The sequence below is a fragment of the Coregonus lavaretus genome, assembly GCF_964263955.1.
Source record: "Coregonus lavaretus genome assembly, chromosome: 15".
In the NCBI taxonomy this organism is placed as follows: Eukaryota; Metazoa; Chordata; class Actinopteri; order Salmoniformes; family Salmonidae; genus Coregonus; species Coregonus lavaretus.
This window is the reverse complement of record NC_140002.1, coordinates 22,321,359-22,348,222: the sequence shown is the minus strand read 5'-3', so window position 1 is coordinate 22,348,222 and position 26,864 is coordinate 22,321,359. Positions and strand designations below refer to the sequence as shown.

The 26,864-nt window shown below is 41.9% G+C and overlaps 1 protein-coding gene across 5 annotated transcripts; it reads left to right on the top strand.

Annotated features, from left to right (window-relative positions):
- Positions 1-772: 772 nt before the first annotated feature.
- On the top strand, positions 773-26,761 carry LOC311142710 (rab5 GDP/GTP exchange factor-like). Of its 5 annotated transcripts, XM_084178370.1 has the most exons (11): positions 781-835; positions 4,503-4,724; positions 5,176-5,351; positions 6,194-6,283; positions 6,639-6,659; positions 10,236-10,402; positions 11,035-11,116; positions 22,834-22,966; positions 23,163-23,254; positions 23,722-23,978; positions 24,095-26,761. In XM_084178370.1, the coding sequence occupies exons 2-11, from the start codon at positions 4,546-4,548 to the stop codon at positions 24,500-24,502; spliced, it is 1,605 nt and encodes a 534-aa protein (XP_084034496.1). In that variant the 5' UTR covers positions 781-835; positions 4,503-4,545; the 3' UTR covers positions 24,503-26,761. The 5 variants fall into 5 exon arrangements, with proteins under 5 accessions (XP_084034492.1, XP_084034496.1, XP_084034493.1 ...); XM_084178366.1 differs by lacking the exons at positions 6,194-6,283; positions 6,639-6,659 and having other exon boundaries at positions 773-835; XM_084178367.1 differs by lacking the exons at positions 6,194-6,283; positions 6,639-6,659 and having other exon boundaries at positions 4,506-4,724.
- Positions 26,762-26,864: the final 103 nt, after the last annotated feature.

Sequence of the window (26,864 nt, the reverse complement as noted above, 5' to 3'; positions counted from 1 at the left end):
TTAGGGTCAGGGAAAAAATACACAGTACAATGAATTACATGAATGTTACTGCACTCCACCATTCCAATAGTCCCAGTCGGTATTAGATAGAACGCCTGCCTGTGAGAATAACCTGTGGTTACCTCCATTGACTTTCAAACGCAATTTTCTTGTTGACTGCTTGTTTTAGTCAATTACAAAACTAAATTTAAGAAAAGTACATGTCTAAAGGTTCCTTTTAAACATTGCCTGCTCCAGAGCGTTCTCACTACTCACTACACACCTTTTCATGATGGTGCTACCAGCCATGTGAGTGAGGGCTAGCTACCAACCGGAACATTATGCTAGCCAAGAGACCAACAACTCAAACAAATGGAATATACAACTACAAGTAGTTAGTGGAGTTACAAATGCACTACACTAAACAAGTTAAATGTCTTAGCTACCTGTGATGAAATGTTTTACACTACTTGTAGCCTACTTGGACACAGGTCCGCTGAATAATAGCCTGAAACCACAGGGCTCTTCTCGCAGGCTCTATTTCACTACATGGAAGCTTTGCGATCGGTAGGTCGGGATCTTTGACCTGGTTACATGTACATTGAACAACACAGCAATTTTCCGGCATGTTTTGTTATTTCTGTGAAACTAAAAATCCACGACGGACTTGGCTCTTCTACAATGGGGTGAATGGGAAAGAATGTTTGTATTCTCCAATATGTGGGCGTGGTCGAGGGAATTCCTTATTATTACGTGACAGAGACTCGAGAGTATGCTCCACCTCTCCAGACAGTTCCCAGCCACAGTCAGGGCTACTAAAGAAGCTAGCTCGTCCTAGGACTCGCTCTGAAAAAAGGTAAGGATTATGCTTTGTAAAGTTAGTTGTAGAACAGTTAGCTACGGCATGTTTATAACAGCCAAAATGTAAGTACAATTTAGCTAACTTTAGCTTGCTAGCTATTTAATAGCTAGCTACACATAAATATACCTTATCAAAGATGTTTATAACTAAGCCAAGATAGACCACAGCCTGTCGCTTCCAGTGGGAACAAATTAGTCATAGTGGGCAGAGCAAGCAAGGAGGTGCGCAGAGCCAAGCATGAGCTAGCGAGATCCTATTGGCGCGTTCTAGTAGACATCTGTATATTTCCGTTTGGGAACGCCCCCTGTGAAGTGTTCATAACAGATTCTAGTTTTTGGAACAGAAAGCTGTATTGAGATCAAATGTTTCATCGATGAGAAAATTTGCAGAATGTCGGCCAAAATCCATCTCGTTGCGTCTTCTCCCACTGCCGGACAGTGGGCTTCCTCTCACTACTATATTTGGTAGTGAGTGGAAACGCCAAGCGGATGCTTCACATTTATACATCCGGTGGAATATCTGTCTCGTTGTTATATCTGTGACCCTACTGTTAGCTAGCATGCTAATTACGTCACACTGGTTAGTTGCCTAGTCAGCTAACTATCAATTGTTGCCATTGAGTTGTTGTGTTGGCACGTTGTTTGACAAAATCTAACGCTTTGTGCTGAAACCCCATTTATGCTTGTAACCTGCTGAACACGCTCCCCTGTCTTCGGCTTATCTTTGTGTGTTTTTGCTTTATACATGATAGCTAGCTAACCAACCAAACATGCTTCTGCCATGTTATTGTTGATGTAAGCAATCAGTCATATAAACTACAGGTGGGGATCCATCGCCAGCTTGAGAGTGGGCTAAACCAGGTTTTAACCCATACTGTCACTCATTCATAGTACTATGTACAACTTCAAGCTGCAGGTGAATGGTTTCTCTGTTTTGAAGGACACGCTGTCCTACCTCAATTTCTTCTGGGGGAAATTTCTAGTGACTGGAGATCATTCACAAAATCAATATTCAGGAGCCACAACTACAGTGACATGGTTATGAACATAAGCATCATCACAGAAACTGCACATGGCTTACAGCTTTTAAAGGGCCTGGCTATTATAGTCTAATTGGTTGGTGAAGTAGCTACACATTGATGGCAGCGCAGGGAGCTGTTGTATCCCATTCACACCATATGGTAGTTTTAGTCGCTGCCAGGCAAGCTTTTTAGTGATAATAATAGCAAGCAAACCATCTCAAATGTATGCTAGGCCTATGTGCTGTTTTCTCCACCTAAACCATATTTATTTGCAGTGGTAGAGCTAGGCTGATGGCTAACCCTAACCTCTGTTGTCAAAACAATCTGCTACAGCAACAGCCTACAGAGATGTAGGGTCTGCTCAGCACAGCTTAGCACACTTTTAGAAAACCTTGTCAAATGCATTGAGCTTGGGAAGCACCTCGCTGTCTCCTTCCACTATAATGTGTGTGTGAAGTTGACCACACAGTGAGTCATGTGTTGTCCAGTCTATGGAGTTGAAAACGGTAATGTGAACTGTTAGCTTCAAGCTGCACTCTCTTTAGCCTCTATCCTGGTTCAAATTTGATTGGTCACATACACGTGTTTAGCAGATGTTATTGCGGGTTCTATCTCCGACAGTGCAGTAATATCTAACAAGTAATATCTAACAATTTCGCAACATATACCCAATACACACAAATCTAAGTAAGGAATGAAGTAAGAATATATATATACATATATGGACGAGCAATGTCAGAGCGGCATGGACTAAGATACAGTAGAATGTTCAAAGGGCCCACACTGTCTTCTGGCGCTAAACTCACAGCAGTGTCAGCAGCATCACGCTGAAATATTGATGCTCTAATGGCTGTCTGCTTCCTGCTGTGTAGAAATGGGTCCTGTTACCTACCATTCACTCTATTGCTAGGCAATTTCATGGTAACATAATTACGTTGAAACTCAGGTTTTTCACTTTAAAATGTATACCAAACAAACATTGATTTCAACGTTTAACAAACTATGCACAATGGCTACTTTTAACAATTTCCTCAGAAAATTGAACAAAAACACATTTACAGGAAGAACTGTGCAGATACAAAGTTTGGTAACAGAATAAAATTGAGGGACATTTGACCGTAATTCTGTTACCAAACTTTGCATCTGCACAGTTTTTCCAGTAAATGTAAAAATTTTATTTACTATATTGTTCTATATCTCTCCACTAGCCTCGGGTCGCATTAGCTTTCAGAAATCTGCGTTTTCAAAATGCAGACCATAAAATAAAATAAAAATCTGTTTTAAACCATTTCATCTGAGTTTTATATTGAAAGTCAACAGTGGTATTTTACTTCAATAGAGTGATAAGGGGTGTGCAACTATAGTTTTTCTTCACATAAAATACATTAGTGCAACACATTTGCCAGAAAATATTTTTCATCAAGATGACAACAGAAGCTATTTTGCGAGCACCCACACAAGTAAATTAGCTTGAAAAAGCAAGGTATTTTTTGCAAAAAACGATGCATGGCCATCATCTTTGGGAGGTTTTCCAGTGCCCCGTAAAGAAGGTCACCTATTGGTAGATAAAACATATATATATTGGATGGTGTATCAATACACCCAGTCACTTCAAAGATACAGGCGTCCTTCCTAACTCAGTTTCTAGAGAGGAAGGAAACCTCTCAGGGATTTCGCCATGAGGGCAATGGTGACTTTAAAACAGTTACAGAGTTTAATGGCTGTGATGGGAGATAACTGAGGATGGATCAACAACATTGTAGGTACTCCACAATACTAACCTAAATTACAAAGTGAAAAGAAAAAGCATGTACAGAATAAAAAATATTCCAAAACATGCATCCTGTTTGCAATAAGGCACTAAAGTAAAACTGCAAAAAATGTGGCAAAGAAATGCACTTTTTGTCCTGAATACAAAGCTTTATGTTTGGGGCAAATCTAACACTACACATCACTGAGTACCACTCTTCATATTTTCAAGAATAGTGGTGGCTGCATCATGTTATGGGTATGCTTGTCATCTTCAAGGACTAGGGAGTTTTGTTGTTGTTGATATAAATAAATGGAATAAAGCTAAGCACAGGCAAAACCTGGTTCAGTTGGCTTTCCAACAGACACTGGGAGATACATTTCTCTGAACAGGAAGGAAGAAAAAAAATATCACAAAATTCCCCGGGAATACATTACATAGGATGAAGAAACAATACTCAGAGTTGCACCTCCATACTACTCGTCAGACATAGAGAAGTGATACTATATACTCGTTGGTGTGGGGGGATCCGTGGGTGGCTTTTGACAATTTCTTTGGATTCCTCATGGCTAACTCATTGTTGGAAAAAAGTTTGCTCCAAATCAGATGTTAGGTACTACATTTATTATATGAATCCTATGAATTATAATGGGCAATTTGGGTGCAATCATTGTGATTCATTTCTCAGTGCTTTTTAAGGTGCAATGACACCATGGCAAAAACGAACACGAAGCCGACCAAACCCTTTGGTCCTTTAAAAACCTGCTGTATGTAAAATATTGTGTGCTATGGCTTGGAAAATAAATAAATGTGACTGGATGACAAGTATTTACCTCAATGTCCCAGTTGGTCTCAAACAACCCAAACATGATGTCATCTTTCCTTGCCAGTAGCCAGCCAGCTCTGCTGAGGTTCTTCCAGCCAGGCAGCGAGATGAACCAGCGGACGGAGCGCCGCGGGATCCACGTGGACCAGTCGGAGCTGCTCTGCAACAAGGGCTGTGGTTACTATGGCAACGTGGCCTGGCAGGGCCTATGCTCCAAGTGTTGGCGGGAAGAGTACCAGCGGGCCCGACAGAAGCAGATCCAGGAGGACTGGGCCCTGGCTGAGAAGTAAGTAGGCCCACCTGTGAAAGGTTATAATCAATTGCAATGTGTCGTCAGTGCTGTGGTGCATTCCTTTTCGCCAAGACGGTTCAAATCTAAGGCCGAAACGTATGCCCTTCCTCAGTGGCAGGGTAGATACTTTTTTACACCACAGAGTTTCATGTGGGATGCCTCATTGTTGGGGAATGTCAACATTCAGCCCCAGGTCACTGGCCAGCAGAATCAAGCTGGTTTGTCTTATCCACATCCTATTCTAGCTTGAGACGGTAGTAGAGGATTTATATATGATAATCGAAAGAGTTTGGGAGCATTAAAGAAATGTTAATTTTACTAGCTTTCGTCCAACCCTTACCCTCCCTTGACACATGCTAATTAAAACAGGACACCAGCGGTTTGTTGAATAATAGCCTCAAGTAAAACAGTCTAATCGCCAGTTGTTCCCCCGGGTCTCCCTCAGGCTGCAGAAGGAGGAGGAGGCTGCCTATGCCAGTATCCAGGGGGCCCAGGCTCAACCCCAGGCATCACTTGCCCCCTTCTCTAAGTTCGAGGAGAAGAAGACCAACGAGAAGACGCGCAAGGTGACCACCGTGAAGAAGTTCTTCAGTCCCTCGTCACGGACAGCCCCCAAGAAAGGTACTGACTGACTGACTCTGAAAACTCATAAAGACCGCTCTGCTTTCCCTCTTACACGTTAAATCCTGAGTTATCTCAATGGCATTTCTCCAGTGCAGTTTTTGACACACACACTTTCCACCCCGGCGTATCAGCCTAATACTTGTCTCATCAGCTCACTTCCTTGGCAGTGATCCCCGGAGGCTCTAAAGCAGGGCATGACCAGCTCAGAGGGTGATTGATCTACAAGGTATTCTTTTCCCTCCAAGCCCATTACAGCCTATTATACCTTGGTGTATTTAGTGACTCCCTCTATGAGCCCTAACTGTTAGGTAAGCTCCTATACAATGGCCCCAAGGTTATTGAGAACAATTTACAAACTTCAAGGTGCCCCCTCTCTTTTTGCCTAATCTCATTGTGGGGATCATGGTTGACTGTCATTGATGCCTCACTCGTCCATATTGTAACTTTGTCTCATCACTCATTTCACTTTTGCTTTGGAGTCACAGCTGCTGCTCACCAATTTCTAGTGTTATGTCGTGCTATCGACTGTTTTCCATGTCCTTTCCAACTCCTTTTTTCTCTTTGATACCCCCTCATGATAATGCAATTGTTTCCCAAACCAAACAACCCCCCCTCCTTCTATCCCTCTCTGAACCACTCGTTCTGCACTTATCTGCCATTGTTTGTTGCTCGATGAATTCATTCATTTGTCATCCATTATTCTCCCTACCCACACCCATTCCACCTTCGCCCACCTCTCTCAAATCTACCCATTCTCTCTTGTATGCCATTCTGGCACCCTTCACCCCCCCGTTTCCCATGCCCTGCGGCCCCAATTGGCCCTGCCATCTCATTCTCAGCCCCCAGTGAGGGAGAGGAGAAGGTGACAGGCCTCAGAGACTGGAGAGGAATGTTTACTCCCCCTTGGGAAATGGGCTCCCCCACAGAAGGTACAGTAATCACTTCTACCATTGGAGAGGAGATTTGCAGTGGATATCACCCCCATTTTAATCCCTGTAGTTTTAAAACCAACTAGGAACTCATAAGGGCTTTACCAGTGTAGTTGACTTAATGTTACCTTCCAACATGGTGGCATTAAGATGTACCAATAGTGGCACCCGCTCAGTCTGATTGGCTGAGAGACCTGTCCATCAAATTGACTGCCCTGCTCTGGTTGGTTTTTAGTTTGTTTGATGTGAATTGTGCATCTGTGTGTGTGTTTAACAACAGTCCCTTTTTCATGTTGCTCATAATGTTAATTATCTCACTGTGTCCTCCTCTTGCGTATGGTCATTATACTGGCAGCACTGGTGGCCAGACTCAGAGGTGGGTGTCTGTCGTTCTCTCTGTAGTTGTAGAAACACTTCTACAGAATAGAGAAAAGTGTCCCTTTATAGTCCACTGAAACTCCCAACAATGTGTTCTTGCAATCACCAGCAAAAGCGGGTGTAAAGAATCTGGTTATTTGTACTTGTGATGCAATACTATTGATTGCATATTTGGGTCTGTTTTCCTGACATTGCCTCAGCTCTTATGTAAAGATGCACAGGTTAGACCTGTCAGTGTTTTGGTTTTAAACCCTTCTGACCTGTTTACCTTCTTTACCTGAGGCTCAGTCAGTTCATGGCTCTAGACAAAAAAAAATCCCGGGTGGCACTGGTGCCACTAACTTTTTCAGTTGGTGGCACCAGCCCATGATTTGGTGGCACCCCCCATAAAACAATTTTGCAGCGTTACTCAATAGAATACATTTGAGTCTTATGAAGTAATTCTAAAGTCAATCACAATGCTTTATTAAGAAGTGTAATAGACTACTGAGATAGATAAAAACGTTTTATTAAATACTAACTTGTCCAAGCAGGAATGCATGATTCCAAATATTGTGATATTATGCAACCTAATCCAGTGATTGTCATGAATGTTGGGTTGACAATTAGGATATTTTTGTTATTTTACTGTCAAAAGAGGGCTCCAGAGTTTTCAGAATTCTTTGTTCAATAGAGATTTTTTTCATCTTTCTGTTTACTAATATTATATATAGGCCTAATTCAATTGGTGCTAATTCACCACCTGAGGAAGTGGAAACTCAAAACAGTTGCTAGATTTCTAACTCTAAATATAACACCTACAGCTAGTAAATCAAATCAAATTTTATTGGTCACATATTTAGAAGATGTTATTGTTATTGCGGGTGTAGCGAAATGCTTGTGTTCCTAGCTCCAACAGTGCAGTAGTATCTAACAATTCACAACAATACACAAATCTAAAAGTAAAATAATGGAATAAAGAAATATATAAATATTAGGACGAGCAATGTCGGAGGGGCATTGACTAAAATACAGTAGAATAGAATACAGTATATACATATGAGATGAGTAAAGCAGTATGTAAACATTATTCAAGTGGCCAGTGATTCCATGTCTATGTATATAGGGCAGAAGCCTCTAAGGTGCATGGTTGAGTAGCCGGGTGGTAGCCGGCTAGTGATGGCTATTTAACAGTCTGATGGCCTTGAGATAGAAGCTGTTTTTCAGTCTCTCTGTCCCAGCTTTGATGCACCAGTACTGACCTTGCCTTCTGGATGATAGCAGGGTGAACAGGCCGTGGCTTGGGTGGTTGATGTCCTTGATGATCTTTTTGGCTTTCCTATGACATCGGGTGCTGTAGGTGTCCTGGAGGGCAGGCAGTGTGCCCCCGGTGATGCGCAGACCGTACCACCCTCTGGAGAGCCCTGCGGTTGTGCACGGTGCAGTTGCCGTACCAGGCGGTGATACAGCCCGACAGGATGCTCTCAATTGTGCATCTGTAAAAGTTTCTGAGGGTCTTAGGGGCCAAGCTGAATTTCTTCAGAGTCTTGAGGTTGAGGTTGCGCCTTCTTCACCACACTGTCTGTGTGGATGGACCATTTCAGATCGTCAGTGATGTGTACGCCGAGGAACTTGAAGCTTTCCACCTTCTCTACTGCGGTCCCATCGATGTGGATAGGGGCGTGCTCCCTCTGCTGTTTCCTGAAGTCCACGATCAGCTCCTTCGTTTTGTTGACGTTGAGGGAGAGGTTATTTTCCTGGCACCACTCCGCCAGGGCCCTCACCACCTCCCTGTACGCTGTCTCGTCATTGTTGGTAGCCATGTACACTGAACAAAAATATAAATGCAACATATAAAGTGTTGGTCCCATGTTTCATGAGCTGAAATAAAATATTCCAGAAATGTTCCATATGCACAAAAGGCTTTTCTCACTAATTTTGTGCACTAATTTGTTTACATCCCTGTTGGTGAACATTTCTCCTTTGCCAAGATAATCCATCCACCTGACAGGTGTGGCATATCAATAAGCTGATTAAACAGCATAATCATTACACAGGTGCACCTTGTGCTGGGGACACTAAAAGGCCACTAAAATGTGCAGTTTTGTCACACAACACAATACCACAGATGTCTAAAGTTTTGAGGGAGCGTGCAATTGGCATGCTGATTGCAGGAATGTCTACCAGAGCTGTTGCCAGATAATTGAATGTTCATTTCTCTACCATAAGCCACCTCCAATGTCATTTTAGAGAATTCGGCAGTACGTCCAACCGGCCTCACAACCGCAGACCATGTATATTGCGTCGTGTGAGTGAGTGGTTTGCTGATGTCAACGTTGTGAACAGAGTGCCCAATGGTGTCGCTGGGGTTATGGTATGGGCAGGCATAAGCTACGAACAACGAACACAATTGCATTTTATCGATGGCAATTTGCATGCACAAAAAATACCATGACGAGATCCTGAGGCCCCTTTTTTTGGGGGGGGGGGGGTACTGTATCTGTGACCAACCGATGCATATCTGTATTCCCAGTCATGTGAAGTCCATAGATGAGGTCCTAATGAATTTATTTCAATTTACTGATTTCCTCATATTAACTGTAACTGAGTAAAAGCAATGAAATTGTTGCATTTATATTTTTGTTCAGTATATTAATCTAACAGTTGAATGTAATGGCCTAAAAAATGCAATGAGGCCCAGTGCAGTCGCAATTTCGCACGCTCCGTATTTCAAAGCCATTTCCGATATCTAGATTGTAAAACAGTGTGCTTTTGAGCTCAATAATGAGTATTGAGAAATAAAATGTATACTTACAGAAAGCTGAGTCCCTCCTCTCTTTAATATGGACAACTAGTTGCTTCCAAAGTCGTTTTTTTAATGCAATTGCATTTGGAAATGTTATGCAATCACGAGGGGTTCACGAGGGGGTACACGAGGGGGGGAGAGATTGTGAGCGGCTCGCTCATTACAGCAGCCGGCCCCAGCGAAACAGGCAGGCACTGCGGCAGGTCAGACACTTATTAAAGGAATCATGAGGATAATGCACTTTACAAATTCATGGTTTTATCCATCCAAAAAATAGGACGTTTTGATTGAAGTGACCAGGTACAGTGCAGCTCGCACTAGTGAGACCAATTAAAAAGTTAACTCGTACAGGCAAGTAAAAGGGTCGCAAAATGTGACTAAATGGTCGCCGTCTCGAGCCCTGCAGTTAGCGAGAGCAACCATGAAGAGGAAGGTCTAGGCACTGCATCGCAGTGCTAGCTGTGCCACTAGAGATCCTGGTTCGAATCCAGGCTCTGTCATAGCCGGCCGCGACCGGGAGACCCATGGGGCGGCGCACAATTGGCCCAGCGTCGTCCAGGGTAGGGGAGGGAATGGCCGGCAGGGATGTAGCTCAGTTGGTAGAGCATGGCGTTTGCAACGCCAGGGTTGTGGGTTCGTTTCCCACGGGGGGCCAGTATGAAAAATAAAAATAAATAATGTATGCACTCACTAACTGTAAGTCGCTCTGGACTAAAATGTAAAAAAAAAAAAAATGTAAGGCATGGGGAAACATTTCAAAAAACACAAGTCATGGTGTCCTCCCCTCAGAGAACCAGGAGGGCAAGACCCCCAGCCCCTCCATCAGCCGCCAGTCCAGCATCGAGACTGACCGCGTATCCAGAGACTTTGTGGACTTCCTGAAGATCCTGCAGAAGCCAGGCCGCGAGATCCACAAGCAGAGCAGAGCCTTCATCGAGATCATGGCCAACAAAAAGGTCAGTTGAAAACAAGTCTGTGAATGCTCATTCAACGATTTTCCAAGCACAGGGTAAAAAATATATAATCTGAAAAGAATAGAAATACCTGCACAATTTATGCTTGTGTGTAACATTTTTGTTGTAACATTTTCACCAGAAGGTCTTCGTCCAGCTGAAACTTTGCAATAAACTAAATGGGAGCATATGCAGCAGTGTGTAGGTTTTTCTGTTTTTTCAACAAAGGTCAGCCTTGAAAATCTAAACTGAAAGAATAGCTTTTATGTGTATGTTTTGTAATGGAATATTGCTGTTTTTATATGGCAAAACACTCCAATGCTCTCTCTTGTTTGGAAAAATATAGTGCTTTTATTGATTTATTGGTTAGATCAGTAGTTCTGTTGTACATGGCTTCACAGAACCGTGTCAGCCCTTTTGTGTTTTGTCTATGGTATATCTGTTGTAGAAAAGGAATGCAATTATATAAACAGACACACTGAGCTGTTATGTTAAGATTTAAAAGTTGTTATTTCAAGCTATCACATTTGATCTGGAACATGCAATTTTGGTATGTTATGGTATGTAGTTCCTCTTATATCGTCCAGACATTGACATATATTGACAAATACCTGGGATGACCTCTGACCTCTCAGGACTTAGGTGCTGATGAGCTGTCTGAGTGTGTCCAAGACTTCTACCAGAACATGTCCGACCGCCTCATGACCCATTTTAAAGGTGGGTTCAAACATGACTCAATCTGCCATAAAGGAATACAAGATATCACACTGTACGTAACAAAATGCACCACAAAAATATAAATACAATGCATTCACAAAATGTTACCAAACTGTGTCCCAATGTGTGGTTTCAATTAATGGAGAATAGTGTATTCTACTGCACAATAGTGTTCTGTTGGTCTTTTCGAAGGCTTAAGCATGAAACACACCGAGAATCTCACTGCCGATAGGTACTTATCACAGTGGGAGGCCATTCCTTCTCTTGCTAGAACAAAAGTGGTAGCTGCTACATGCCGACCCGGTAATGACGAACCTAACGATTCTATTTGTAGAATTGCAATGTTCGTCAGTAGCGAACAACTTCACTTTGAGCCAATCAGAGAGCACGAACCCCCACGTGGGGTAGCCAACAAAAAAAAATAGGGCATTTTCTCCGTACATTCATGGATGAGCAAGTCAAACTTCATATGCAATGTATGGGATGGTAGCTAGCTAAGTGAACAGACGCAATGCACACAACACTAAATACTTCCTCCAAGCTAGCTAACCACTAGTAGTGACATTATAAAACAATTTCCATGAAACAGCTGCCTGTGTTAGTGCAGTGTCCTTAGCTAGCTATGTTGTGCTAGCTAGCGAATATTCTAACGTTAGCTAGCTAAACATTTGGCTATGGGCTGGCACTGGCAGTATGGGATTATGGAAAGTGAATTAAATTGTTCCTACGTCATCTTGCTAGGTAGTTATCTAGCTGTAGTCATCTGGCTAGTATCAACAAGGGCTTTCTACAAAATAGCAACATTAGCGCAGATAGCTTGGAATGTAGACCATAAGCAATACGCACGGTAATGCATTGGCAAGCAACACTACTGCCACCTTCTGGTTTGGAGTATTTTAACAAGGCTGAGTGGCTGACAACTTCCAAGATTTTTGCTGTGTGAACACAAAAGAGATTGACTGCCAACACTCTTAAGTGGTGGGCCGAAGCTTTAAAATGTTTAGTTGATCGATCCCTGTCGAGGGAGGAGCAGATTTTTTTTTGGATATGACCGTAAAACATTCTTATGATGACTATAACATTTGTTGGCACCTTCAATTCTTGCACATCTTCTCATAAAAAGTATATTTAAAAACTCGGCCCCTCAGGCAAATTTGTCGAACGACTAAACTTGGAACCAATCAGAAAACGCGAGCTGTTGTCTGATGAAGAGGAACAGATATAGCTAGCTACCAGACTGAAATAATAATAATATTTTTTCGAGTGCACTGAAGAGGTAACTCCTTTGACCATTTATGCAATTTATTGAAAGCTAGACAATATTAGACTAGCCTAGCCAGCTACTGTGAATGTCAATTTGTGTTTCATTAGCTATCTCTCAGTGAGTTCAATTGTTGAATCATATTTTGGCATGATTATATGTCTAATTTAAAGTAACTAGCTGCAGGCTTAATGAAACATTCAATCATATACTTTGCATAGAAACCCAAATAAAATCATGTAGATAGGAAGATGTGTGTCTTGTATGCTAGAATAGAGGTTTAAAAACGACAGCTGCAGATGCATATTAGCCAATACATATGGCATAGCTTACACATATAGCATTCATTGCAATACAATCTTCTCTAAAAACAGTTGTACAATGTGCTCTGCAATAAGATAACCAGAGTTTGATTTCTAAACCAGATGAGTTTTCAAATAGCAGCTGCCCAATACCATGGGGGGCATGCATAATGTTGGATGCATTGGAAGATATGGAGAATGATAAAGAGCCTGTAGAATTATATAAAAAGACAACCGGCAAATGCATACAGTGAGGGAAAAAAGTATTTGATCCCCTGCTGATTTTGTACGTTTGCCCACTGACAAAGAAATGATCAGTCCATCATTTTAGACTGATCATTTCTTTGTCAGTGGGCAAACGTACAAAATCAGCAGGAGATCAAATACTTTTTTCCCTCACTCTTAAAGGGAGTGCTCCTAATCTCAGCTTGTTACCTGTATAAAAGACACCTGTCCACAGAAGCAATCGATCAATCAGATTCCAAACTCTCCACCATGGCCAAGGCCAAAGAGCTCTCCAAGGATGTCAGGGACAAGATTGTAGACCGACACAAGGCTGGAATGGGCTACAAGACCATTGCCAAGCAGCTTGGTGAGAAGGTGACAACAGTTGGTGCGATTATTCGCAAATGGAAGAAACACAAAATAACTGTCAATCTCCCTCGGCATGGGGCTCCATGCAAGATCTCACCTCGTGGAGTTGCAATGATCATGAGAACGGTGAGGAATCAGCCCAGAACTACACGGGAGGATCTTGTCAATGATCTCAAGGCAGCTGGGATCATAGTCACCAAGAAAACAATTGGTAACACACTACGCCGTGAAGGACTGAAATCCTGCAGCGCCTGCAAGGTCCCCCTGCTCAAGAAAGGACAAATACAGGCCCGTCTGAAGTTTGCCAATGAACATCTGAATGATTCAGAGGAGAACTGGGTGAAAGTGTTGTGGTCAGATGAGACCAAAATCGAGCTCTTTGGCATCAACTCAACTCGCCGTGTTTGGAGGAGGAGGAATGCTGCCTATGACCCCAAGAACACCATCCCCACCGTCAAACATGGAGGTGGAAACATTATGCTTTGGGGGTGTTTTTCTGCTAAGAGGACAGGACAACTTGACCGCATCAAAGGGACGATGGACGGGGCCATGTACCGTCAAATCTTGGGTGAGAACCTCCTTCCCTCAGCCAGGGCATTGAAAATGGGTCGTGGATGGGTATTCCAGCATGACAATGACCCAAAACACACGGCCAAGGCAACAAAGGAATGGCTCAAGAAGAAGCACATTAAGGTCCTGGAGTGGCCTAGCCAGTCTCCAGACCTTAATCCCATAGAAAATCTGTGGAGGGAGCTGAAGGTTCGAGTTGCCAAACGTCAGCCTCGAAACCTTAATGACTTGGAGAAGATCTGCAAAGAGGAGTGGGACAAAATCCCTCCTGAGATGTGTGCAAACCTGGTGGCCAACTACAAGAAACGTCTGACCTCTGTGATTGCCAACAAGGGTTTTGCCACCAAGTACTAAGTCATGTTTTGCAGAGGGGTCAAATACTTATTTCCCTCATTAAAATGCAAATCAATTTATAACATTTTTGACATGCGTTTTTCTGGATTTTTTTGTTGTTATTCTGTCTCTCACTGTTCAAATAAACCTACCATTACAATTATATTTTGATAATGTCTTTGTCAGTGGGCAAACGTACAAAATCAACAGGGGATCAAATACTTTTCCCCCTCACTATATGTGGTCTCAATGTCTAAATAGTGACGGCAGGGCTAATTCAAACTGCAGGACTTGGTGAATAGACCATGGGAGAGATAAGTGAGCGACAATAATGAATAAAGATGCTCAAACAAGAACGTGTATCTGTAATGGGTGTTCTTCAACTCTAAAATGCACTAGACTGTGTAAGACAAAATCCAGAAAAGGCAACAGGCAAATGCATATGTGGTCTCAATGTCTAAATAGTGACTGCAGTAGGATGGTTCTCCTCACAGGTGAGTGAATCAGCCCATGCTTGCTAAACAGCACTTGGTTGATCTCTGGGAGCAGGACACAGGAGAGCTGAATAGATCATGTGAGACAAAAGTGAGAGAAAATAATGAATCAAAGAAATCATCACCGCAAAGGAATGTAGTTTGTGAGCTAGAAAATGAACATCCTGACAGTCTGAGGCAGGGTGCTCTGCAATCATCCTACTCCAACTATTGACAGGGATAATGTAGCATTTCTTATTTGTCAGTATGACATTAATGGGTCTTGCCTTGATGACTGTACTAGATTTACACTACTTGTCCTATATATTTTTGTAGTCTTAAAGTATTACTTGGAATCAACTGAAAGCCAAAACGCTCCTTGTCCTGGAATGACATGCTAGCTAGTGATAACGCCATCTGCTCCTGCTAGCTACTAGCAACATATCTACTTGTTGTAACTAGCTAGCTAAGAAAGCTAGCTAAATTACTAAGGTTGCTGTGTTCTATGTCAGGAGTCATTTTACAGCTTGCATTGATGGTATCATGTTTCTATAACTAAATAGTTTGATAAAAAATAAAGCCTTTACCTGAGCAGTTTGTCGGATGGAGATCTCTCTCAAGATGTCACCAGCTGTGTCTGCTACCTTAGACACGGATAACGTGATTGGCAGACGTGATCAACAGAGAGTACACAAGTTTTTGATTAGTTTACAGTTTAGTACTCGCCGGCATTTGCTTGTCCAGCTAGCAAACATAAAAGTGCAAGAACTGACATTGCCAACAAACAGAAATGTGTTCAGAATAAATAAATATACACAAGATGTATTTATTTTTTTAATAGCTCCTCCCTCGACAAAGATCGATCATCTCGAAAACTAAAGCGGATAGCTTGCTACGGCCCACCACCTATCTGTTCAGAGGTGCTAAGTAATATAATAATATAATATGCCATTTAGCAGACGCTTTTATCCAAAGCGACTTACAGTCATGCGTGCATACATTTTTGTGTGTGGGTGGTCCCGGGGATCGAACCCACTACCTTGGCGTTACAAGCGCCGTGCTCTACCAGTTGAGCTACAGAGGACCACAAGTACTGTCGGCAGGCAAACATTTGGCAATTCTACCGGTGTGTCTGAGATTTTACACAATGCCTTTGGTTTCATTTGCAAAAATAAATATATATTAATATCTACTGTAAATATACAAGTGAGGTCTAAAATGTAAATAAGCCTATTTGACTCTAAGTAAGTCGCTCTGGATAAGAGTGTCTGCTAAATTACTAAAATGTAAATGTAAGTCCTTTCAGTCATATCAAAGGCTAAAGTCTTATCTCTGGATCCTCTGATATGGGAAACATGTGTTTGGTAGATTTCAGGACTTTTAGACTTATGATACCAAATAGATACCCTGTGATGGATTGGGTAGGTTACTTTCTAAATGTAATCCGTTACAGTTAGTAGTTACCTGTCAAATTGTAATCAGTAACGTAACGTAACGTAATCTGATTACTTTCTGTTACTTTTTAATTACTTTCCCCTTAAGAGGCATTAGAAGAAGACTAAAATGATCCATCAAATGCATTTGGTGTGTCATTGTAGTGGTCATTGACTTGTGGTCAGACTCGCTCAGGCGGAAAAACTTAAACTTGCGCCTTTTTTCAATGCTGAATTGAATGTCATTGAGAAAACAAAGATGTATTTTTTATATTTAAAAGTTATCCAATAAGTAATCATATAGTTTTTCAAAAGTATCTAATCTGATTACAATATTTTTGCTGGTAACGTAACTGATTAGTTCATTTTTTTGTAATCAAATTACGGAACGGATTACGTGTAATCATGTTAAATATGTGACATGTCGGTGTCTGATATGTCTGCCATATCTCATCTGTTCCTCACTCTGTGTGCTATTTTATTGTGGGGGTGAATACGTCTGGCTCAATTGTTCCCTACAACGACAGCTGACCTCCTTCACATAGAAGCTAGCTAACTTTAGCTAGCTCACATCCAAATGCCAGTCCTACATTCTTCCACAAAAGCTAGATAGCTCGCTAAATCAGTTAAAAACCAACACTAAACTTTGGGCAAATTGTCACATTGCTACCTTACAATGCACACAATAGGCTTTCCAACACTCCATAGTCCAAGCTACGGTAAGAGCTAGCCACATTTTAGTGTCAGACAGGGCAAACACTGCAGCTAGCTACATTTCCTTGACCAAGATCAACCAAGAGACCAGTCAATACACAACTCAAACTGTAGCTGAGAAAACATATTGCTAGCTAGCTATGTTAAACCCCCAATGCACATGTAAACAACACCTCTGTTGTGCACTGCAGTGGGCAAATGCATACTCGCTACAATCAGAAACCTCACCAGAGAAGCATTGCTATTTCAAACATCCAGAATAAATTCCAGTACGCTCCCTCTCCTGTCTTCTTGACATTTTAATCCAAATGTGCACTGATCAACAGTGCCAAACTATCATTAATGCCATTTGAGAGTCTTGTACTTGACAGCTCCGATCTGGATGCTTGTCTAGCCCATGTGTTGGGTACACTATTTGTCAATAACGCCGCCACAAAGGGCTATTCTAGGGGCGGGAGGAGTAAATAAATTGATATAGAACGATTTATAACTCCGCTTTAGGCTAGAGACAAGCTGTAAAAGGCACAAGAAAGATGCGGCTCTAGTGTACATGGGGATATCTTTGTTTAGTCTCTATGGCTGAGCTATACGACCTTCAAAAGATAATGACTTAAAGCTGTTTTCTTTTACTTTGCTTTCAATGGGAATTATGAGTCACATTGTAAAATATAAGACTGTCACAATTAGGGTTGCAAAGCTACTGGTAATTTACAAATGTTACCGGGATCTTATGTAAATGTGGTAATTAACAGAAAATATATGGCAATCTATGGTAACTTTGGTAGTTTATACTTGTATAACTTTTTTTTTAAATACACTATCGTTCAAAAGTTTGGGGTCACTTAGAAATGTCCTTGTTTTTGAAAGAAAAGCAATTTTTTGGTCCATTAAATACAGTGTAGACATTAATGTTGTAAATGGCTATTGTAGCTGGAAACAGCTGATTTTTTTAATTTATTGAATATCTACATAGACGTACAGAGGCCCATTTATCAGCAACCATCAGTCCTGTGTTCCAATGGCACGTTGTGTTTGCTAATCCAAGTTTATCATTTTAAAAGGCTAATTGATCATTAGAAAACCCTTTTGCAATTATGTTAACACAGCTGAAAACTGTTGTGCTGATTAAAGAAGCAATAAAACTGGCCTTCTTGAGACTAGTTGAGTATCTGGAGCATCAGCAATGGTGGGTTCGATTTACAGGCTCAAAATGTCCAGAAACAAATAACTTTATTCTGAAACTCGTCAGTCTATTCTTGTTCTGAGCAATGAAGGCTATTCCATGCGAGAAGTTGCCAAGAAATTGAAGATCTCGTACAACGCTGTATACTACTCCCTTCACAGAACAGCGCAAACTGGCTCTAACCAGAATACAAAGAGGAGTGGGAGGCCCCGGTGCACAACTGAGCAAGAGGACAAATACATTTGAGTGTGTAGTTTGAGAAACAGACGCCTCACAGGTCCTCAACTGGCAGCTTCATTAAATAGTACCCGCAAAACACCAGTCTCAACGTCAACAGTGAAGAGGCGACTCCGGGATGCTGACCTAGGCAGAGTTGCAAAGAAAAAGCCAAATCTCAGACTGGCCAATAAAAATAAAAGATTAAGATGGGCAAAAGAACACAGACACTGGACTTTTTCTTTGCAACTCTGCCTAGAAGATCAGCATCCCGGAGTCGCCTCTTCACTGTTGACGTTGAGACTGGTGTTTTGCGGGTACTATTTAATGAAGCTGCCAGTTGAGGACCTGTGAGGCGTCTCTTTCTCAAACTAGACACTCTAATGTATTTGTCCTCTTGCTCAGTTGTGCACCGGGGCCTCCCACTCATCTTTCTACAGTCGTGGTCAAACATTTTGAGAATGACACAAATATTAATTTTCACAAAGTCTGCTGCCTCAGTTTTTATGATGGCAAGTTGCATATACTCCAGAATGTTATGAAGAGTGATCAGATGAATTGCAATTAATTTGCCATGAAAATGAACTTAATCCCAAAAAAACATTTCCACTGCATTTCAGCCCTGCCACAAAAGGACCAGCTGACATCATGTCAGTGATTCTCTCGTTAACACAGGTGAGAGTGTTGACGAGGACAAGGCTGGAGATCACTCGGTCATGCTGATTGAGTTAGAATAACAGACTGGAAGCTTTAAAAGGAGGGTGGTGCTTGAAATCATTGTTCTTCATCAGTTAACGATGGTTACCTGCAAGGAAACACGTGCCGTCATCATTGCTTTGCACAAAAAGGGCTTCACAGGCAAGGATATTGCTGCTAGTAAGATTGCACCTAAATCAACCATTTATCGGATCATCAAGAACTTCAAGGAGAGAGGTTCAATTGTTGTGAAGAAGGCTTCAGGGCGCCCAAGAAAGTCCAGCAAGCGCCAGGACCGTCTCCTAAAGTTGATTCAGCTGCGGGATCGGGGCACTACCAGTGCAGAGCTTGCTCAGGAATGGCAGCAGGCAGGTGTGAGTGCATCTGCACGCACAGTGAGGCAAAGACTTTTGGAGGATGGCCTGGTGTCAAGAAGGGCAGCGAGGAAGCCACTTCTCTCCAGGAAAATCATCAGGGACAGACTGATATTCTGCAAAAGGTACAGGGATTGGACTGTTGAGGACTGGGGTAAAGTCATTTTCTCTGATGAATCCCCTTTCCGATTGTGTGGGGCATCCAGAAAAAAGCTTGTCCGGAGAAGACAAGGTGAGCGCTACCATCAGTCCTGTGTAAAGCATCCTGAGACCATTCATGTGTGGGGTTGCTTCTCAGCCAAGGGAGTGGGCTCACTCACAATTTTGCCTAAGAACACAGCCATGAATAAAGAATGGTACCAACACATACTCCAAGAGCAACTTCTCCCAACCATCCAAGAACAGTTTGGTGACGAACAATGCCTTTTCCAGCATGATGGAGCACCTTGCCATAAGGCAAAAGTGATAACTAATTGGCTCGAGGAACAAAACATCGTAATTTTGGGTCCATGGCCAGGAAACTCCCCAGACCTTAATCCCATTGAGAACTTGTGGTCAATCCTCAAGAGGCGGGTGGACAAACAAAAACCCACAAATTCTGACAAACTCCAAGCTTTGACACTTATGGAATGCTTGTAATTAGACTTCAGTATACCATAGTAACATCTGACAAAAATATCTAAAAACACTGAAGCAGCAAACTTTTGGTTGCTCAAAAACATCTGGCTTTTCATGTGGAAATGTTGTGTAATGCACCTTTTTAACAGAAATCCCCTTCCGGCATAGAAACCATGGAAATTAAAAACAAACTACATTTTAAGTGAGAAGTAGGCATTGGTCTGAAGCCGAAAAATAAATGAAATTCACGAGCGCCACAATGCCTACTTCACCCATGCTCTACCAAGGTTTTCCAGCACACAGCTTTGACCTACTACAGTAGCTATGTTGGTCTATTATACTTCAAACAATGTGTATGCAGGTTGCTTAGGATTCAAACCTTCTCAAACAGCCTAATTCATACTCTTCAGAGGAAAAATGGACTTTACATTGTCCTTCTATTAAAATAATGCGAGTGTATATATCTTTAGTCTATATGTATTTTTAGATTTAGGCGTATAGTATATATGCCTATAGTAGGCCTAAATGTGTTTTATTGTAGCGTCACCATCTTTACTGCAAAAATATATACAAATACAAACAACTTAAGCTACATATTCATTTGACAGAGTTAAGGAACTGACCATTGATCAGCACAGCAATTGATAAAACAGGACCATGTTTGCAAAACAAGTGGTTTTGAGCTTATGTCAATATTACAAAGATTAGCTAATGGTTACAGAAATCTGGACAGATTCTATAGACCTCTCTATCTATATGAGTAACTGTGTCCAACACACCACCACCTGTTATGTTGCACACCTACTGACCAAAAAAGGATGTTGTTATGAAATATATATATTTCTCAATGACACACACTTCCGGTCAAAACGTTTTAGAACACCTACTCATTCAAGGGTTTTTCTTTATTTGTACTATTTTCTACATTGTAGAATAATAGTGATGACATCAAAACTATGAAATAACACTTATCATGTAGTAACCAAAAAAGTGTTAAACAAATCAAAATATATATATTTGAGATTTTTCAAATAGCCTCCCTTTGCCTTGATGACAGCTTTGCACACTCTTGGCATTCTCTCAACCAGCTTAATGAGGTAGTGACCTGGAATGCATTTCAATTAACAGGTGTGCCTTCTTAAAAGTTAATTTGTGGAATTTCTTTAATTCTTAATGCGTTTGAGCCAATCAGTTGTGTTGTGACAAGGTAGGGGGGGGTATACAGAAGATAGCCCTATTTGGTAAAAGACCAAGTCCATATTATGGCAAGAACAGCTCAAATAAGCAAAGAGAAACGACAGTCCATCATTACTTTAAGACATGAAGGTCAGTCAATCCGGAACATTTCAAGAACTTTGAAAGTTTCTTCAAGTGCAGTCGCAAAAACCATCAAGCGCTATGATGAAACTGGCTCTCATGAGGACCGCCACAGGAATGGAAGACCCAGAGTTACCTCTGCTGCAGAGGATAAGTTCATTAGAGTTACCAGCCTCAGAAATTGCAGCCCAAATAAATGCTTCACAGAGTTCAAGTAACAGACACATCTCAACATCAACTGTTCAGAGGATACTGTGTGAATCAGGCCTTCATGGTCGAATTGCCGCAAAGAAACCACTACTAAAGGACACCAATAAGAAGAAGAGACTTGCTTGGGCCAAGAAACACGAGCAATATACATTAGACGGGTGGAAATGTGTCCTTTGGTCTGGAGTCCAAATTGGAGATTTTTGTGCCGTGTCTTTGTGAGACGCGGTTTGGGTGAACGAATGATCTCTGCATGTATATTTCCCACTGTAAAGCATGGAGGAGGAGGTGTTATGGTGTGGGGGTGCTTTGCTGGTGACACTGTCTGTGATTTATTTAGAATTCAAGGCACACTTATCCAGCATGGCTACCACAGTATTCTGCAGTGATACGCCATCCAATCTGGTTTGGGCTTAGTGGGACTATCATGTGTTTTTCAACAGGACAATGACCCAACACACCTCCAGGCTGTGTAAGGGCTATTTGACCAAGAAGGAGAGTGATGGAGTGCTGCATCAGATGACCTGGCCTCCACAATCCCCCGACATCAACCAAATTGAGATGGTTTGGGATGAGTTGGACCGCAGTGTGAAGGAAAAGCAGCCAACAAGTGCTCAGCATATGTGGGAACTCCTTCAAGACTGTTGGAAAAGCATTCCAGGTGAAGCTGGTTGAGAGAATGCCAAGAGTGTGCAATGCTGTCATCAAGGCAAAAGGTGGCTATTTGAAGAATCTCCTAATATAAAATATTTCCTGTTTTGGTTACTACATGATTCCATATGTGTTATTTCATAGTTTTGATGTCTTCACTATTATTCTACAATGTAGGAAATAGTAAAAATAAAGAAAAACCCTTGAATGAGTAGATGTTCTAAAACTTTTGGCCGGTAGTGTATATTGCTCAAATAAAGGTTTAAATAAATTACAATTTAAATGGCAAAGAACAACAGGCAGGTACCACCATTTCTTTTTTAAAGAAGAAGAAAAAGCTCACTCAATCAAACCTGATGGTCTTATACGTATACAAGTTTGAAATGTAGTGGAATGGGACAATGTCTTTGTGTGAGTTGGAAAGCATGCAATACTGTATTTTGTATGTGGTACAAATCACATTATTGTGGGAGCACCTCCTCTTAGAGTATGAATTAGGCTGTTTGAGAAGGTTTGAATCCTAAGCAAGTACAATAGACCAACATAGCTACTGTAGGTCAAAGCTGTGTGCTGGAAAACCTTGGTAGAGCATAGGTGAAGTAGGCATTGTGGCGCTCAGGTGAATTTTATTTTATTTTATTTTATGGCTTCAGACCAATGCCTACTTCTCATTTAAAACGTAGTTTTTGTGTTTTTAATAGGCATACAACTAATATATCAACTGTATAATGTTTATATATGCACTAGATGTAATGAAGACAAGTTTTCCTTCCAGGCTCTACAGAGCGTGTTGAGCAAGTGATGGACGAGGTGGAGAAGTACATTATGACTCGCCTATATAAGAGCGTCTTCTGCCCCGAGACCACAGATGATGAGAAGAAAGACCTGGCCACTCAGAACAGGATACGGTAAGGACTACCATTTTCTGCCTGAAAGATGAGCCGTTTTATTGATTTGTTTATGAATTGGGGTGTTTGTCACTGTGGGCAGACATGCATGCAATTATCCTACCTTATCTGTCAATGTGCGTGGTAATGACCCTTTGTGTTTGTGTCACTGTGGGTGTTTGTCACTGTCTCACCCACCACTGTATTGGTTGTATAGGGCATTACACTGGGTGGACATTCAGATGCTCTGTGTGCCAGTGGATGAGGAGATCCCAGAGGTGTCAGACAACGTGGTCAAAGCCATAACAGGTGAGTCATGGATGGTGTCACACAGGATCCCATTAGGACTCAACCAAAACTTGTCTCTTTATCCTCTTTAAATCATGGGTAGTGTTCAGAGGACTCTGCAGTGTGTTGCCTTTTTTGTTAGTTTTTTTACCTTTATTGAACCAGGAAAAGCCCATTGAGACACAGTCTCTTTTGCAAGGGAGACCTGGCCAAGAAGGCAGCAGCAGTCAATACAACATTACACAATTTAAAACATACAATACAGTCAGCACAACAACATGATCTGACCTACAGGAAACATTTACACATCTCCTGAACAGAGTTTTTCACCAGTGTTTTAAACTGGGGCACTAGTACATCTAGGTGTAGCATACTCTGCAGCCTGAGTATGCTATAAGTCTGTTCTCGGTTGTACAAAAAATTAGGAAACACAGTAATTGAAATCTTGTTAGTGTGGACAGGATTGTGAATTGTGTGTTGCATCACAGACGTCATTGAGATGGACTCCAAGCGGGTACCAAGGGACAAGCTAGCGTGCATCACGCGCTGCAGCAAGCACATCTTTAGCGCCATCAAGATCACCAAGAGCGAGCCAGCCTCGGCAGACGACTTCCTGCCCACCCTAATCTACATCGTACTGAAGGCCAACCCTCCACGCCTGCAGTCCAACATCCAGTACATCACCCGCTTCTGCAACCCCAGCAGGCTCATGACCGGAGAGGACGGATACTACTTCACTAACCTGGTACGTGTCTCTGTGCCACCTCATACCACTCCCTCATGCCCACACCAAGTTGATGAGAACCAAGCACACACTCTGTTGGTTCATAGCTCACCTCCTGTGTCCTCTCTCTGTTTTAGTGCTGTGCAGTTGCTTTCATCGAAAAACTGGACGCCCAGTCCCTCAACTTGGACCCTGAGGACTTTGAGCGCTACATGTCGGGCCAGGCCTCCCCTCGCAGGCCTGAGGTGGGCAGTAGCTGGCCCCAGATGGACACTGCCGCTTCCAGACCCGCCCTGGCCCAGGTCTACCAGAACCTGGATCTCCTGTCAGGCCTGGGGAGCCGGCAGGAAAGGGTTCTGGAGGGGGCGCGGAGCCTGCAGAGTGACCTGATCACCTGGCAGGAGAGTGTGGAGCGAGAGGTGCAGGAAATACTGGAGAAGTACCCGTTGGAGATCCGCCCGCCTGCCCTCTCTGCCATCGACTCGGACAACGTGGAAAACGACCGGCTGCCGCTGCCACTGACGCCCCAGGTGTTTGCTGGGTAATATCTCTCCAGAATGGGAGGCAACAGAGGGCTTCTTGAACTAACGATCCCGCCTCTCTGATCCCGTCATTGGCTCTTTACTATGGCGAGGTTCAGGAAATGGCAGCCCCCTCGTGTCTCTACTGCTACCCTTTTAAACATTCTCACACACTGTAAGCAAAGTAGGCTTTTGTCCATTTTGCCCCATTTTTTGCCCTTTCACAGATCTTAATATCTCAGCATGGTTAAATTAAGCATTAATAGATAAAAAGGAAGGACTAAGTTTGAGGAAAAGGGTTAAGTGACCTTTAATGGAACCAAGTCTATACAATGCTCCTGCATACACATACTCCTTTTAGACTAGCCCTCTTCAGATCAGATGGCCTCACGCTATGTATGGCTGAGTTGGCATTAGGCCCTAGTCTGCACTCCTCTACATCCCCGCTGCACTGACACAGATGGCACACCTTGAAACTGTAAGATTACTTCTCCACCTTGTCATGCTGAGGAAAGGGGTATGTTATTTTTAGATAGCTGCTAGTGAATTTGGGAAATGCTGACTCCTGCACCTTGCAGTATGAACTCTTCAGAATTCTATACTCTGTTTGCATGTGCTTTGCGCCTAGCCTTCTTGAGTCACCACCATGGGACTAGGCTGCAGTCTAATTGTGCGCAACAGGGGGAAAAAAGGATGAATGTCATCCAAAACCAAAGGTCTTAAGCAGGTTCTTATATGTGAGTATGCCCCAATGTGTGGTCTCAACTAATATTTTGAATGCTAATATAGAACGCTTAATCATCAGACTTAACTGAGAGGAAATTATGAATTAAGGTACTTTTAACTTCTCTCATTCATTTTAGATCGCAATTATGTGTCAGTAGGGCCAAGAGCCCTCACTGTATGTATTCAAGTTTGGACCTAGTTTTTCCTGATAATGTGACCTGACCAGGAAAACCTCCGCTTACTACTCATCTAGTATGCCCATGAGGCAAAGTAATGCAGAAGAATGCTTCTTGTTATACCATGGAATCGCAGGGCATGATTTTTTAAATGTTTGATCCATGGTGCTGGTTTGCTGGTGCAGCAAACTACAATGTGTACTACAATAGGGAAATTATCATGTATGTCCCTAAATGAACAATGCATTAAAAGGGAATTTCTTCTTTCAGTTACATATGTATTAGTGGGGGATAATAACAATATTATTGGGAGGCAGTATAATGGTAAGTTTGCATTGTAATATATTAACGTTGGATAAACAATAACTCCCTATGGCATTAGGAAAGGCAGAGCCCATAACACTCCTTAATTAACACTGTCACTGTTTAACTTGATCAAACACTGTTTCATTGTTTGTAAGCCTTCCTTGGTGCACTGCTGCTATTTTTCTAATTTGATTTGCGAGTTTGATGGTACAGAATTATCTGGCTGTAAAAAGAAGTCAAGGCAATGATACTACTTGAGCTAAACGTGAGAACTTATCCATAAGCTTGCTAATATACAGTATGTGGCCCTGTAATTTCATTATAATCACATTTCAAATGGTCGTAAAATATTCAAGAGGATGCCAGCCTAGTGAAACAAAGGATAAATAGAGGACTTCAACTTAATACGCTATTTATGCTGTTTTTTCCCCATTTTGCCACAGACTTTTAATTTTGCAACAGATCTGGGAACGGCATCCTAACATTTATTTATTCTTCAGATAGAGTGGTACTTGTTACAATCTGTGAAACCTAAAGTTTGACCAAGATGCAAGTTACTGTGTTATGTACAAAATGCCAGTGAACTGCTGATATGGATTGTGGCATGTTGTACATCATAGAAGTAATTGTGAAAGATGGATGATACCTGGGGAATGTTCAGTAGGGTGAAATGCTCAGAACAATGCAGATACTTTTGTATATGTTTTAGGGACACTTAACAGTTGGATCTGATTACCGCATGGTATTTGCTCTATTACATGCCTTTTCTATCTGCAATCCATTGAACATTTTAATCACCTGAATAAGCCCCTGGTTGTAATACTTCAACATCACTCTCTGCTGTCACACAGACATAATATGTACTCTACTTTAACACTGTAATCAACTGTGACTGACTGCTGAGTCTCTAAGAGATTTGTAAACAAGTATGTGTATATTTGTCAACTTTTAAACTGAATGGCACATCACTATTTATTATGGAAATGTAACTTATAAGAATAGCCTTGTTTTACAGTGTCTATTGCTGGTGTATTTAATTGCCATTAAGTGAATAAACCCCAGGAACTCAAATCCATCAGGAGTGTTTCCCTCACACCATTTCCACCCATAATGCTGATGTTCTGCTTGTTCAAAATTAATTTACAGGAAATGTTGCTCGTTAACAGTAAATACACTCA